Here is a 15,913-nt window from a genome sequence, read left to right as displayed (position 1 = left end):
TCTAGCTTCTCCCTTGAGGTAGAACCTCTTTTCAGCATCTCCCTGTCAGTCAAAAACCCTCAGGATTTTACAGGCTTCAGTAAGATCTCCTCCCATTCTTTTCAATGCCAAAGGACGCAGAACCAATCTGTCCAACCTTTCCACATCGGCTGACCAACGTTATCTCAGGATCAATTGAAAGAAAGCTCTCTGCAGTTATTTCTTCTCTTGAATAATGAGACTAAAACCGTACACAGTACTCCCGGTGTGGCCGCACCAATACTCTATACTGCAGCAATAAGACACTTTTATGCTCCATTGCCCTTACAATAAACAACATTCCACTTTTCTTCCCAATCACTTGCTGCATGTGAACACTAACTTTTCATGATTTAGATACCAGGTCACACAAATCTCTCTGTACTTCAGAATTCTGCAATTTCTCTCAATTTAAATAACATATTACTTTTCTATTCTTCGATAAGTTTGTCTTTTCCAATATTTCAAAATCAAGAGGGCAAAAAGGGGATTATAAGATAGGTTTTGCAAATACGGTAAAGGAGAATCCAAAGGGATTCTATAAATACATTAATGGCAAAAGGGCAACAACGGAGAGAACAGGGAGATCAGCAAACCAGCTATGCATGGAACCGCAAGAAATGGAGGAGATGCTAAGAGAGTATTTTACATTTGGGTTTATTGTGGAGAAGGATATGGAAGATAAAAGAACATGGGGAAATAAATAACGACATCTTGAAAAATGTCCATATTACAGAGGAGAAGGTCTGGATGTCTTAAAATGCATGAAGGTGAATAAATCCCCATGACCTGATCAAGTGTACCCTAGAACTCTGGGTAGCTAGGGAATAGTCACAGGTGAGGTGCTGGAAGACTGGAAGTTGGCTAACATGGTGCCACTATTTAGGAAAGGTGGTAAGGAAAAGCCAGGGAGCGATAGGTTGGTGAGCCTGGCATTGGTGGTGGGCAAGTTGCTGGAGGGAATCCTGTGGGACAGGATTTACATGAATTTGGAAAGACAAGGACAGATCAGGGATAGTCAACATGGATTTGCATGTGGGAAATCATGCCTTACTAACTTGACTGAGTTTTTCGAAGTAGTAATGAAGGGGATTGATGAAGGCAGAGTGGTGGATATGATTGCTATGGACTTCAGTAAGGTGTTTGACAAGGAAGACTGATAGGTAAGGTTAGATCACACGGAATACAGGGAGAACCATTGGATACAGAACTAGCTCGAAGGTAGGAGACAGACGGTGTTGAAGGGCTGCTTTTCAGGCTGAAGGCTTGCGACCAGCGGTTTGCCATAGGATAAATGACTGGAGTGTAAACATAGAAGGTATAATTAGCAAGTTTGCAGATGACACCAGAATTGGAGGTGTAGCGGATAGCAAAGAAGGTTACCTCAGAGTACAATGGCAGACAGAGTTCAATTTAGATAAAAGTGAGGTGCTACACTTTGGAAAGGCAAATCAGGGCAGAATTTATAGACTTAACGGTAAGTTCTTGGGGAGTGTTGTTAAACAACGAAACCTTGGATTGCAAGTTAATATTTCCTTGTAAGTAGAGTCCCAGGTAGACAGGATTGTGAAGGTATTTGTTACGCTTGCCTTTATTGTTCAGTGCATTGAGTGTAGGAGTTGGGAAGTCACATTGTGGCTAGACAGAGCATTGGTTCAGCCATGTTTGGAACACTGCATGCAATTGTGGTCTCCCTGCTACAGGAAGGACGTTGGGAAACTTGAAAGGGTTCAGAAAAGATTTACTAGGATGTGGCCAGAATTGAAGAGTTTGAGCAATATGGAGAAGCTGAACAGGCTGGGGTTATTTTGCCTGGAGAGTTGGTGGATGAGGGCTAACTTTATAGCGGTTTATAAAAATCAGGAGGGGCATGAATAGGGTGAATAGACATGGTCTTTTCTCTGGTGTAGCCAAATCCAAAACAAGAGGGCATTAGTTTAAGGTGAGGGGACAAGATTTAAAAGGGACCTAAGACGCAACGTTTTCACACAGAGGGCGGGGTGTGTATAGAATGAGCTGCCAGAGAAAATACCGGAGGCTACTACAATTACAACATGTAAAGGACAGCTGGATGGGTGTATGAAGTGGAAAGGTTTATGAGGGACATGGGCCAAATGCTGGCAAATGAGGCTAGATTAATTTAGGATATCTGGTCGACATAAACAAGTTCGACCGAAGGGGCTGTGTCTGTGCTGTACATCTCTATGGCTCTATCTGCTAATGTTTTGGCCATTCAGTTAAGCCATCTATACTCCTTTACAGACTAATTATGTCTCTTCCCAACTTGTTGTCTATTAGGCTGTAAGATGCAAGAGAAATGGGCCGTTCAGGCCATCCACTCTGTTTCATCTAAGAATCTTTTATGTTTTAACAAGATTGCCTCTCCCTCTTCTAAACTCCAATGAATACAGGTCCAACCCACTCAACTTAAACCTAAGAAGGGCACTTGATACCCAGAAACATTATTAGCTGGGCTGCTTCCACTGCCAGTATACGTTTCCTTAAATAAGGGGACCAAAATGGCTTGCAGCTTTCCTGTTGTGATCTGGCTAGTGCCTTGCATAGTTTTAGAAAGACCTTCCTATTTTTATACTCCATTCCCTTTGAAATAAAGATTAATTCCATTTACTTCCCTATTACTTGCTGAATTTGTATATTCACTTTCCATGGTTTATGCACAAAGATTCCCAAAACACTCTGTACTGCAGCATTCTGCAGTCTTGCTTCATTTAAATAATTTTAGCTCTTCTTTTCTTCCTGTCACAGGATGCAGCCTCACATTTTCCCACATTATATTCCATCTCCCAAGTTTTTGCCTACTTGTTTAATCTATCTACATTTCTCTGCAGACTCTTGAGTGTCACATCTCATTTTTCAAAATGCTAGAATACAGGAAAAGGTTTCCAGCCTTTCCTTATAGATCAGTCATTCCAATCCATGAACAAGTCTGGTGAGCCTTTGTTACATTCCCTCTATGGCAATAACATTCTTCTTCTTAAGATTTGGAATCAAAACTGCACACAGTACTCCAGCTATGCTGTAACCAAACTTCTACAGAATTGAAGGGACACTTCGCTGTTCCTTTAGTCAAATCGTCTTGTAATCAAGGCTAATAGAGATCCAATTGTTCACTTTTGGAATTAAAAGTCCTACATTTTCAAGGATGGTGCGGGCATAAGAGGTGCCAATGAATTTTGGGCATATTGCTGAGCAGGGAACTGTTCCAGGAAAGGTGCATGGTAATATGAGCTGGAAATCAGACATGAGATACCCTAAGGGCATGGTGGGCATTTAATGAGGCAAACGTACTAAGTCACATGGTGAGAAGTCCTCCAAAAAACCTTATCACAACACAGAGTTGGCCAAGAAAACTTAAGATTCAACCCAGAGACGGCAAGAACTGCAGATTCTGGAATCAGGGATAGCAAAGTTTGGAGCTGGATGAACACAGCAGGCCAAGCAGCATCTCAGGAGCACAAAAGCTGATGTTTCAGGCCTAGACCCTTCATCAGAGAGGGGGATGGAGAGAGGTAACTGGAGTAAATAGGGAGAGAGGGGGAGGCGGACCGAAGATGGAGAGAAAACAAGCTAGGTAGAGAGGAGAGTATAGGGAGGAGGTAGGGAGGGGATAGGTCAGTCCAGGGAAGATGGACAGGTCAAGGAGGCAGGATGAGGTGGTAGGTAGGCAGTTCCCATTATCACTGATACAGTTCATGTTGGGACCCTTCTTCAAAATGGGGAGTTTCAGGGCCAAAGAGATTACCAGAGGGTTACAGTGGAAGAGAGATCCACTGAGGTCTTTCTGGAGGGAGGAGGACAACTTCTTCAAGGTGAGCATCCTTGGAAGATGCTTCGCAGTGAGGTTATAAATCATTCAGCGATGACTCAAATAGCTAATGCTAGAGTCAAAGAAAACAAAGTGTGGACCTGGAAGAACACAGCAGGCCAGGCAGCATCAGAGGAGCGGGAAAACTGACGTTTCGGGTTGGGAACTTTCCTTAGATTCTAAGATTCAACCCAATTACTTCACATTTACTCTATCAAAAACCAAACATAATTTTAAAACCCTCTATTGTATTCTATTAGGTCACTTCTCAGTCATCTCTTTTCAAGACAGACCCAAACTGATAACGTTTTTCAATCTAACAAGGTAGGTACAATCTAACATCATTCTCTTACTTATGCTTTGCAAGTATGCCAATTTTTATACGGCCTTCCAAAACTGATGGCCAGAACTGTACACCAAGTGAGGCCTAACCAAGGGTCAATATAGAAGTTTTAGATAATGTCTCCACTTCTTATTTTGATCTCTTGAGAAATATTCACAAGAGCTTGCTTTTTCTTAATGGCCTTATTAAGCCTCAGAGTCACAGAGCTGTACAGCACAGAAACAGACCCTTCATTTCAACACATCCATGCTGACCAGATATCCTAAATTCATCCAATTCCATTTGCCAGCATTTGGCCCATATCCCTCTAAACCCTTCCTAATCACATATCCATCCAGGTGCCTTCTAAATGCTGCAACTGAATCAGACTCCACCACTTTCTCTGACAGCTCATTCCACACATGCACCACCTTCTGCATGAAAAAGTTGCCCCTTAGTTTCCTTTAAAATCTTCCCCCTCTCACTTAAACCTATGCCCTCTAGTTTTGGACTCCCCCACTCCAGGCAAAGGCCTTGGCTATTCTCACCCTATCCATGCCCCTCATGATTTTATAACCCTCTATAAAGGTCACCCCTCAGCTAATGACTCTCCAGAGAAAATAACCCCAGCCTATTCAGCCTCCCCCAATAGGTCAAACCCTCTAACCCTGGCAACATCCTTGCAAATCTTTTCTGAACCCTTTCAAGTTCACAACATCCTTTCTGTAGCAGGGAGACCAGAATTGCATGCAGCATTCCAATCATGGCCTCTCCAATGTCCTGTCCACCCACAATGTGGCCGCCCAGCTCCTACACTCAATACACTGACCAATAAAGTGATGGGCCATCACAGTGGCTAGCACTGCTGCCTCACAGTGCCAGGGACCCAGGTTCAATTCCACCCCTGGGCGACTATCTGTGTGGAGTTTGCACCTTCACCCCCAAGCCTGTATGGGTTTCCTCCCGGTTCTCTGGTTTCCTCCCACAGTTCAAAGATGTACGTTAGGTGGGCCGTGCTTAATTGCCCCAAGTGTTCAGGGATATGTAGATCAGGTGGATTATAGGGGAATGCTTCTGAATGGGATGCTCTCATGGTGGGTGTGGACTTGCTGGCAAAACGGCGTGTTTCCACACTGTAAGGATTCTATAAAAAATAAAAATACCAAACACCTTCCTCACTATCCTGTATACCTGTGATTCCACTTTCTATGAACTATGAACTTGCACTCCAAGGTCTCTTTGTTCAGCAACACTCCCCAGGACCTTACCATATAGTTTATAAGTACTGCCCTGATTTTCTTTTCCAAAATGCAGCACCTCACATTTACTAAATTAAACTCCATCTGCCACTCTTCAGACCATTGGCCCATCTGATCAAGGTCCTATTGAACTCCGAGGTAACCTTCTTTGCTCTCCACTACATCTCCAATTCAGGTGTCATCTGCAAACTTACTAACCATTTCTACTATACTCACATCCAAATCATTTACACAAATGACAAAACGCATCTGACCAGGCAATTCTTGTGGCACAGCGCTGGTCACAGGCCTCCAGTCTGAAAAGTAACCCTCCACCACCACATTGTCTCCTGTGAGCCAGTTCTGGATCCAAATGGCTGGCTCTCCTTGTATTCCATGTGATCTAACTTTACTAACCAGGCTACCATGAGAAAACTTGTCAAATGTCTTACTGAAGTCCATAAAGATCACATCCACCACTCTGCCTTTATTAATCCCCTTTGCTGGTTCTTCAAAAAACTCAAACCAAGTTAGTAAGATGTGACTTCCCACGCATAAAGCAACGTTGACTATCCCTGATCAGTCCTTGCCTTTCCAAACACATGTAAATCTTATCCAGCATGATTCCCACCAACAACTTGCCTACCTCCAATGTCAGGCTTACGAGTCTATAGATCCCTGGTTTTTCTTTACAACTTTTCTTAAATAGTGTCACCACATAAGCCAACCTCCAGCCTTCTGGCACCTCACCTGTGGTTACTGATGATACAAATATCTCAGCAAGGGGCCCAGCAAACACTTCTCTAGCTTCCCACAGAGTTCTAGGGTAAATCTAATCAGGTCCTGGGGATTTATCCACCTTTATGTATTTTAAAACGTACAGCACCTTCTCCTCTGTAATACAGACATTTTTTCAAGACATCACTATTTATTTCCCCACATTCTCTATCTTCCATATTGCAGATTTTATTGTGTATTTGTACTTCCAGATTCCAATGCTCTTCTTTAGATTCTAGCATTTCCAAGTTAAATGTAACTTCCTTATCAAAATATAATACGTCATGGTTCTTCTTTTGTCAATTATATATCTTTATGGCAAGTTTATTCCGTTGTTACTTGTTGCACTGCTCCAGTGTTGGCTGTCTGAAAATTTAGAAATTGTGCTTTTGAATTGGAAGTTTGTTTTGTCAACATCAATTGTGAAAATCAATTGTCCCACTACTGGTCCTATGAAAGGAAACCTCTTTGAAACATACAAGATTGTTTGGGGGCCTAACAGAGAGATACGGAGAGGTTGTTTCCTCTTTCACACTATCTAGGATTAGAGGTCGTAATTTCAGAATAAAGAGTGGTCCATTTAAGTCAGAGATTGTTGGAATTTTTTTCACTAAAGGCTAGTCAATCTGCAGAATTCTTTACCACAGAGAACTGTTGACGCTAAGTCATTATGTTTCTCAAGGCTGACAGGCAGATTTTTAATCAGTCAGAGAATCAAGGACAATGGTGAAAAGGAACAAAAGTAGCCTTGAGAATTATCAGATCAGCCGTGATCTCATTGAATTATGCAACACGCTTGATGGGCTGAATGATATACCTCTGCTACTAAATGTTATGGTCTCAAGGTCCCATTGGCCCATTTCTGTCACTCTGAATTGCTACCCATTACCCCACTTGCTGTTTTGAGTCTTACAGTAAGCTTACTATATATTCTACTATTTATCCCCTAGTTATCTATGCTCTGACCTTTTAAATTTCTGTGTAATGTGAAACCTTATCAAAGGTTTTCCAAAATCTAGATGAATTGAAACAAAATGATGTTTTTTCGAACATGTATGAAAAGGATAAACGCATTGGCAGACTTCAAATGTGGATGAATTGACAAATTCTGTGTCTTGCTTTCTCTCTTACCTTTTCACCTTTCTCTTCTGCTTCATCTTCATTAAGAAATTCCCGCTTAGGATATGGGATCTGGCAACCTGCAAAGACACTAAATTTTTTTTAAAAAATTATAAATTTGCAGGGGATAGCGCAGCCAAAAACATAAATCACTGTTTTTGGCTTTACATTTAAAACGTATAAAAATAAACACATATTATACACCATATTCAAATATTTGTAATCATGTCAATAAAACTTCCCATTGCACTACACAGTTACAGGTATTGCTATGCACTATCAGGCATCAATATAACAATTATAATGATGTTACAATAAATGAAAGTGAAAAAAGGCACAATAATGTAACATAAATGCAAGTTACTCTGAACTTTATCACTACCAGTATTAAAAATTTAGTCTTAGTCTATTTTCAACTACTCTATAATCAGAATAAAGCTTTAAACTTTGATGGGATGAATGCTCGATTAGAATGATTTAACCAGCCATTGTAAAAGCTATTGTAATGAAAATTAACAGCATTATTGATAACGAAATCATCTTTTCATTTTCAGTTATCTAAATCTCTAGCCCTGCCATTAATATAGAATGTTTGACACTAAGTGGATCTCACGTAGAGGTCAAGTATTTTCTACAAGGATAAACAGAAGGATACCTGGGTTGGAGAAGTAACATAGGCACATCAGAAATCACGGATTAAATAAAAACTGAAAGAACTGCTGTAAATCTGGAACAAAAACAAAGTTGCTGGAAAAGCTCAGCAGGTCTGGCAGTATCTGTGAAGGAAAAAACAGAGTTAACTTCGGATCTGGTGACCCTTCCTCAGAACTGATGGTAGCAGAAAAAAATGGGAGGGGGATGGGATGGGGGTAAATGATAGGATAGAGTCAAAAGAAAGAGAAGAGCAGTTGGACAGACAAAGAGTTGATAACAATCAGGCTGGGAGGGTGAATAGTCGTTAATTGAGACTATTAGTGACGAATATCAGGTAGTGTGTAATGGCAGGCTATGTGGTTACAAGGCCTGGTGTATGGGGTGGGGGGGCTGGGACATGGGAGAGATTAGGCCCTAAAATTATTGAACTTGATACTGAGTCCAGAGGGCTGCAGAAAATGAGGTGTTGTTCTTCTAGAGATAATGGGAACTGCAGATGCTGGAGAATCCGAAATACCACGCTCTGTTGTTCTTCTAGCTTGTGTTGAGCTTCGCTACAACAATGCAGCAAGCCCGAGACAAACATGTTGGTCAGGTTGGTACACTAAAGTGGCAGGCAACGAGTGATCTAGCTCAACAGCTGGAAACTAGGAAAAGGCATGCTGCTACCATTCCAGAAAGCCATGATCGGATTTTATGTTTGCCAGGCAGTTAGTGCCTAAGCTTGAAACTTCAGCTCCCACGAGGGAAAATGTCGCACCTCAGCAAGCTGCAAGCTGATCAGAAAACCATCAGCTCTCCAGTCCCAGGAGCACTAATGAGCATTAGAACATAGAACATAAAAAAGTGCAGCACAGTACAGGCCCTTCGGCCCACGATGTTGTGCTGTGGAATAATCCGAATCCAAAAATAAAATAAACTAACCTACACTGCCCTCAATTCACTGCTGTCCATGTGCATGTCCAGCAGTCGCTTAAATGTCACTAATGACTCCGCTTCCACGACTTCCACTGGCAAAGTATTCCATGCACTCTCAACTCTCTGGGTGAAGAACCTCCCTCTGACGTCTCCTCTATACCTTCCTCCTAACGCCTTAAAACTATGAACCGTCGTGGCAGTCAATCCTGCCCTGGGGAAAAGTCTCTGGCTATCGACTCTACCCATGCCTCTCACTACCTTGTACACCTCGATCAGGTCACCCCTCTTTCTCCTTCTCTCCAGAGAGAAAAGTCCGAGCTCAGTCAACCTCTCCTCGTTAGACAAGCCCTCCAGTCCAGGCAGCATCCTGGTAAACCTCCTTTGCACCCTCTCCAAAGCCTCCACATCTTTCCTCTAATAGGGCGACCAGAACTGGACACAATATTCCAAGTGTGGTCTCACCAGGGTTTTGTAGAGCTGCAGCATAACCTCGCGGCTCTTAAACTTGATCACCCTGTTAATGAAAGCCAAAACACCATATGCTTTCTGAACACCCTTATCCATTTGGGTGGCAACTTTGAGGGAGCTATGCACTTGAACACCAAGATCCCGCTGTTCCTCCACACTGCCGAGAATCCTGCCTTTAATCCTATATTCAGCATTTAAGTTCGACCTTCCAAAATGCATCACTTCGCATTTATTCAGGTTGAACTCCATCTGCCAATTCTCAGCCCAGCTCTGCATACTGTCAATGTCTCGCTGAAGCCTGCAATAGCCGTCGATACTATCAATGGCACCTCCAACTTTTGTGTCATCAGCAAACATACTAACCCACCCCTCAACCTCCTCATCCAAGGGGAACCTTATCAAATGCCTTGCTGAAGTCCATTGGCTACCAGTGGGATTGTAGTCAACACCTGCAAGTAGTGATGTGCAAGGTCACACTTCAAAGTAAATGGAGAAGCCTCACTGCAGGAGGTCAGGAAGGCCCAAGCAAATAGTGGCAAGGGAGGCCCCTAAGTGGCCACTAGTTGGTGATGCAAAAACCTCACTATACACAAAGGTAGTAAGTCACTCTTTATCTACTCTGCCACCAATAATATACTGATGTGGGTAAGTGCCCCTACCATTCCATCAACACTTGAGTGGGAGGCATTGGGACGTCATAACATTCCAGCCTGTGTGAAAGTGAGATAAGAGAGTACAAAGTAAATAGAATGAGGTTATTGTCTGCTATGTAGCTGATCTCTTTCTAATGCCACAAGGCTATGGCAAAATATAGTGGAAGATTGTTTCGCGAGGATAAACAAGTACAAAACATAAATATTTTGCTGGCTTTAAATAAGACCTTGATTATTCTTCTAGAATATTACAATAAGAAATGTAGCAAATGTTAAGTGACGGGCCTCTAGGTTTATATCCAGTTTACACACTGTCAGTTACCATGATTGGCTTTTTAATCTTGAAAGACAACAAATTTGAGTGCATTTATTATCATTTAAAATAATGAATACAAGTACATTATTTCAGTCTGACAGATCATAAAAGTCCCTGAGATAGGTTACATAATCATTCAACCAGATTAGGTACCAGACATCATTTCTTTTCACAGAGTGATGAAGAAATCTTCCAACACGAGAAGAGACCATGAATTACCTATTTAAATTCAAAGGGTACCTAGGGTGTCCAATTTTGGGCCCCACACCTCAGGAAGGACATAATTGCCCTGGAGCGTGTCCAGCGGAGATTCACACGGATGATCCCTGGAACGGTAGGTTTAACGTATGATGAACAGCTAAGGATCCTGGGATTGTACTCATTAGAGTTTAGAAGGTTGAGGGGAGATCTAATAGAAACTTACAAGATAATGTATGGTTTAGAAGGGGTGGACGCTAGGAAGTTGTTTCCATGGGGTGGGGAGACAACGACCTGTGGGCACAGCCTTAAAATTAGAGGGGGTAAATTTAAATCTGAAATGAGACATTTCTTCAGCCAGAGAGTGGTGGGCTTGTGGAATTTGTTGCCTCGGAGTGCAGTGGAGGCCGGGACGGTGGATGCCTTCAAGGCAGAGATCGACAAATTCTTGATCGCAGAAGGAATCAACGGCTACGGGGAGAGTGCAGGGAAGTGGAGTTGTAATGCCCATCAGCCATGATTTAAATGGTGGAGTGGACTTGATGGGCCGAATGGCCTTACTTCCACTCCTAGGTCTTATGATCTTAAACAATCTCCTAACAGTGGCCACCATATGTACAAGAAATATTTGGGGATGTCTCATCTCATTGCAGAGTCCTAGAATTTGTTTGATCACCTTTGAGGATTAGTCTGAAGCTTCTACATTACAAATAGGAATTGTCATTTTTATTCCCTACATTACCCATAACCAGCTTTCTCTGCCATTCCTTTTCTGAAGATGGTGGCCTCCTGCTGATGTCGTCCTTCCAGTACCTCACCTAAAAGATTGTCAGTCCTGTTACAATCAGTATTAGCAGGCTACTTAATGAGAAGGGCAAGTGAGCAATAGGGTTACAGGCAATCCTTATCTTACTCAATATCCAAACATGTTAACATTAAAAAAATTGATGAAATTCCCAACCCAAACTCAGGACTCCAGTGGAGAATTAAAACTGCTACCAATGACTCAGATGAGCAAAGCCCAGGAAACCAGAACTGATAACTCAATTTTCAGTAAGATTACTCATTGGATAGCCTCAAATAAGTATTGGGATATCACATTTGTGTAATACAACTACTCACTTTTAAGTTTTGCATTAATTTTAACTATTTTCCATTTTCTTAACAAAGATTCCTTACTGGGCAATAAAATGAAAAATGAGAGAGAGAAAATGTACTTCACATCAACTGGAATCACTAAACCACAGGGATTAAATATTAATTTTACACAATCTTGACACAAGGCTATTATAAACAATTTGGCACATTTACTGATATGTTGCTATTTGATATTCTCCTAAAGTTGTGAAAAGTGAGTGCTTGTGACCTACAGCATGCAATCCTAACGTTCACAGGAGCAGGCAACATTTACTGAAGGATCAAATATTGCATCCTTTTGGAAGCATGAGTCTGTGCTGTGTTAAAGTCAGTTTCCCAGGATTTTGATTTGAAAATGCTGATCTACTAGACATTCCATAGACAGAACAAATAATTCACTGTCAGCCTCAGCAATGTCACTATGAATAAAGAATAAACAATGGTACAGCACAGGAACCAGACCTTTGGCCTACCAAGAATGCACTGACATGTGCCTTTCTAAACTAGACGCAAAAGGTTCTTACACAGTTTATATCCCGCTATTCCCAGTCTCTTCATGCTTCTGTTTTAAAAAGTGCTGTTGCATCTGCTTCTACCAGCTCCTCTGGCTGTGTATACCAGGCACCTACCACCCTCTGTGTAAAAAATATCTCTCACATTTCCTTTTAATGTACACAAACAGGAGGCTAGAAAAACATAGCAAGTGAGCCAGCATCCAGATGAGGAGCTGCAGATAAGGGTGGGGAGGTAACAAGGTAGTGAAATGGTGGCGGCAAGTGGACACCAGTAGTAGGTGTGACCTGGTTCATCGATGGGAGGGATGAATCCGGTTGGTGGCTGGAAGGGAGCGTCAGTAGATTGAATGAAAGGTGGGGCTGGAAATGAAGCTGGGGGATGGGTGGGAAGGTTATTTGAAATTACAGAACTCAATGTTAAGCCCTCCGGGCTGTAGGGTGTCCAAGCAGGAGATAAGGTGTTCCTCAAATCTGCGACCCCATTTTACCTTAAACCTATCTTCCCCAGTAAATCACATTTCTACCTTGGGAAAAAGACTCTGAGTATTGATTCAATCTACACCTTACACAATTTTGTAAACTACTATCAGGTTGCCCATAGCCTCCAAAGTGTTCAAGTGAAACAAACCAGGTTTTTCCAGTCTCTTCTTATAGAGAACACCCCCCAAAACCAGGCAACATCCTACTGAACTATTTCTGTCCGCTCTCCAAAGTCTTCACATCCTCTGATAGTGTGGCAACCAGAACTGTACACAATACTCCAAATGCAGCCTGACAGCTGTAACTGACTTTCCAATTTTTGTACTCTCTGCCCCAACTGATGAAGGCAAGCAACTCATACACCTCTTGACCATCTTATCCACTGTTATTGCCATTTTCAGGGAACTGTGGACCTGTATGCCTAAATCCCTCTGTATGCTTCTCTGGGATCTGTCATACACTGTATACTTCCCTCCTGTATTAGACATTCCAAAACTTATCACCTCATATTTGTCCAGATTAAACTCCATCTGCCATTTCTCTGCCCGTGCCTCCAGCTTATCTAAATCCTGCTGTATTACCTTCTGTATCAAATTACTATGAAGGACCTTGTCAAAGGACTTACCAAAGTCCACTTAGACAACATCCACTGCCATACCCTTAATCATCTTAGTCACTTCCTCAAAAAACTCAATAACATATGACAGACACAGCCTTTCCCACTAAAATGCCATACTGCCCATTGCTAGTAACTCCATATTTTTCCAAATATGAGTAAATCCTGTGCTTAAGAACCTTCTCCAATAATTTCTCTACCACTGACATAAAAACACTGTACTCTTCTGCATTATGCCTGCTGTCCTTCTTAAACAAAGGCACAACACTAGCTATCCAGTCAAAGATCTACAAAGATTTTGTACAAGGTCCCAGCAATTTCCTCAGTATTCTGGGCTAGATCCCTTCAGGTCCTGGGATCTTGTCTACATTAATGCTTTTCAAAACACCCAACACCTTTTTTAGTATCAATGTGCCCTAGAATATCAACATACCCTGCTCTAAACTAACTATCCACGATTTCCTTTTCCTTTGTTAATACTAATGTAAAGTCCTTGTTAAGGACCTCACCCACTTCCTCCATCTCCCTCCCATTACCTGCTCACTCCTTATATACATATAAAACATGTTAGAATTTTTCCTAATCCTGTTTACCAAGGACATTTCATGGCCTGTTTCAGACTCCTCACTCTTTATTCAAGCACCTTCCTGCTTTCTTCATATTCTTTTAGAGCCCTGTCTGTCTTCAGTTTCCCAAACCTTAAGATGCTTACTTTTTTCTCTTCTACTAAGCTCACAATTTCTCTTGTCATCAAGGTTTCCAAATCTTGAAATCCTTAGCGTTTATCTTTACAGGAACATGCTGGTTCTCAATTCTAACTGACTAGCCTTTAAACGGTTCCTACTTGACAGAAGTGGATTTACCCTCAAACAGCTGCCTCAAATCTACATTGCCCAGTTCTTGCTAATAATGCCATTGTTAGCTTTCCCCTCCAATTTAATACTTTCCCCCAATGACTACTCTTATCTTCATCCGTAAGTAAATTAAAACTTACAGAATTATGGTGACTGTTCCAAAAACGCGCTCCCACTGAAACTTCAATCACCTGGCCAGGCTCAGATCAGATCTCGTCTGGCTCCTTCCCATGTTGACTATATACATATTACTTCAAGGAGCCCTCCAAGACAAATTATCCCCAATCCAAGCCCCAAGCACTAAGGAAGTCCCACTCAAACAGGGGATGTTAAAATCACCCATCTCAATAAGCCTGTTGTTTTTACATTTTTCATAATCTGTTGTCATACCTGTTCCTTTATCAACCATTGGCTGTTGGGAGGCCTGTAGTAAATCCCATCACAGTGATTGTGTCCTTTCTATTCCTGACGTCAACTATCTGGCCTAACTGGAGGTCCTCTCCAAGGTGTCTTTCCTCAGTACAGCTATGATACTCTTCCTAATCAGAAATGCAGCTCCCTCATCTCTTTCAAATCACGGTCATGCCTGAAACATCTAAATGGTGGAATACAGAACAGATACTCCTGACCAAAATCCAAAGCTGCTACCAAACAATTTTTTTTTTTACAGGAACGTTTGCAATGGCAATGACAGAGGTCAGATGTGCAGGAACACATTTCTTTGGGTTCATTCAGGCAATTATGTAACATCAGAGATCTTAAGAGACATCCAGATCAAAATCACCCACACACAAAAAAAACAGGATTACAATTTACCCCAATGATCATATGTATTGAGAAAGTGAAAGGTAGAAATAACAATGATAAATGTTCGGAAGAAGAGTCATACTGGAATTGAAGCATTAATTTTGTCTCTCTCCTCAGATGCTGCCACACCTGCTGCATTTCTCCAGCATTTTGTTTCTGGTTTAGGTTTCCAACATCTGCAGTAATTTGCTTTTATTATAATCATAAAAATCACACTGTCGATATTAAAATGCATTACTGTCAAAAATATTGTCAAAAGTGTGCATCTGCACTAGGAACTGGTGAGTGTACAATATGAGTCTTAAGGAAACAAATAGGAGACTGGAAGAACATAGCAAGTCAGGCAGCATCTGGAGGAAAGGCGCAGTCAGTACTTCATGTATTCCCTTCTTCAGGATTGGAAATGGGGAGAGGGGGAGCTGCAGTTAACAAGGCGGGGGGGGGTAAAGGGGGGGGTCGGAATGGTGGTGATAGGTGGACACTGATAGTAGGTACCACCTGTTTGGTTGATGGGAAGAATAAATCTGATTGGTGGCTGGAAGGGAGGGTCAAAGGTGGAATGGAAGGGAGGAGGTGGGACTGAATGGGGAGCCAAGGGTGGGTGGGAGAAACTGGAGAACTCAATGTTGAGTCCTCAGGGCTGTAGAGTGCCCAGGCAGAAGATGTTGATCTTCAAATTTGTATTGTGAATCACTGCAACACTGGAGGAGGCCAAGGCTGGGCATGCCAGAGGGGGAGTAGGACGGGGAGTTGAAATGGACAGTTACTGGGAGGTTAGGTTAGCCATTATGGGCCAGGTGGAGATGCTCAGCAAAACAATCACATAGTCTACATTTGGTTTCACCGACGTAGAGAAGACCACATTGGAAGCACTAGATGCAAGAGACTAGGGTTGGAGGAGATGCAGGTGAAGCTCTCTCACTTGGAAGGGCAGTTTAGGATCTGAATGGAGGTGGTGTGCGGGCATCTTTTATGGTTACAGGGGAAGGTACTCAGC

General features: G+C 42.1%; 1 protein-coding gene across 2 annotated transcripts in view; it reads right to left on the bottom strand.

The window, feature by feature from the left end:
* Nucleotides 1-15,913, bottom strand: part of cdk19 (cyclin dependent kinase 19) — a 174,650-nt gene that overhangs the window by 24,778 nt on the left and 133,959 nt on the right. For both annotated transcript variants that reach the window (XM_059645216.1, XM_059645217.1), the window contains one exon: nt 7,313-7,391. In XM_059645216.1, the coding sequence (XP_059501199.1) occupies nt 7,313-7,391 (79 nt within the window). The remainder of the gene's footprint in view (nt 1-7,312; nt 7,392-15,913) is intronic.

The sequence above is a fragment of the Stegostoma tigrinum genome, chromosome 4, assembly GCF_030684315.1.
Source record: "Stegostoma tigrinum isolate sSteTig4 chromosome 4, sSteTig4.hap1, whole genome shotgun sequence".
NCBI classification, from domain to species: domain Eukaryota; kingdom Metazoa; phylum Chordata; class Chondrichthyes; order Orectolobiformes; family Stegostomatidae; genus Stegostoma; species Stegostoma tigrinum.
This window is presented reverse-complemented; position numbering and strand designations above follow the sequence as displayed.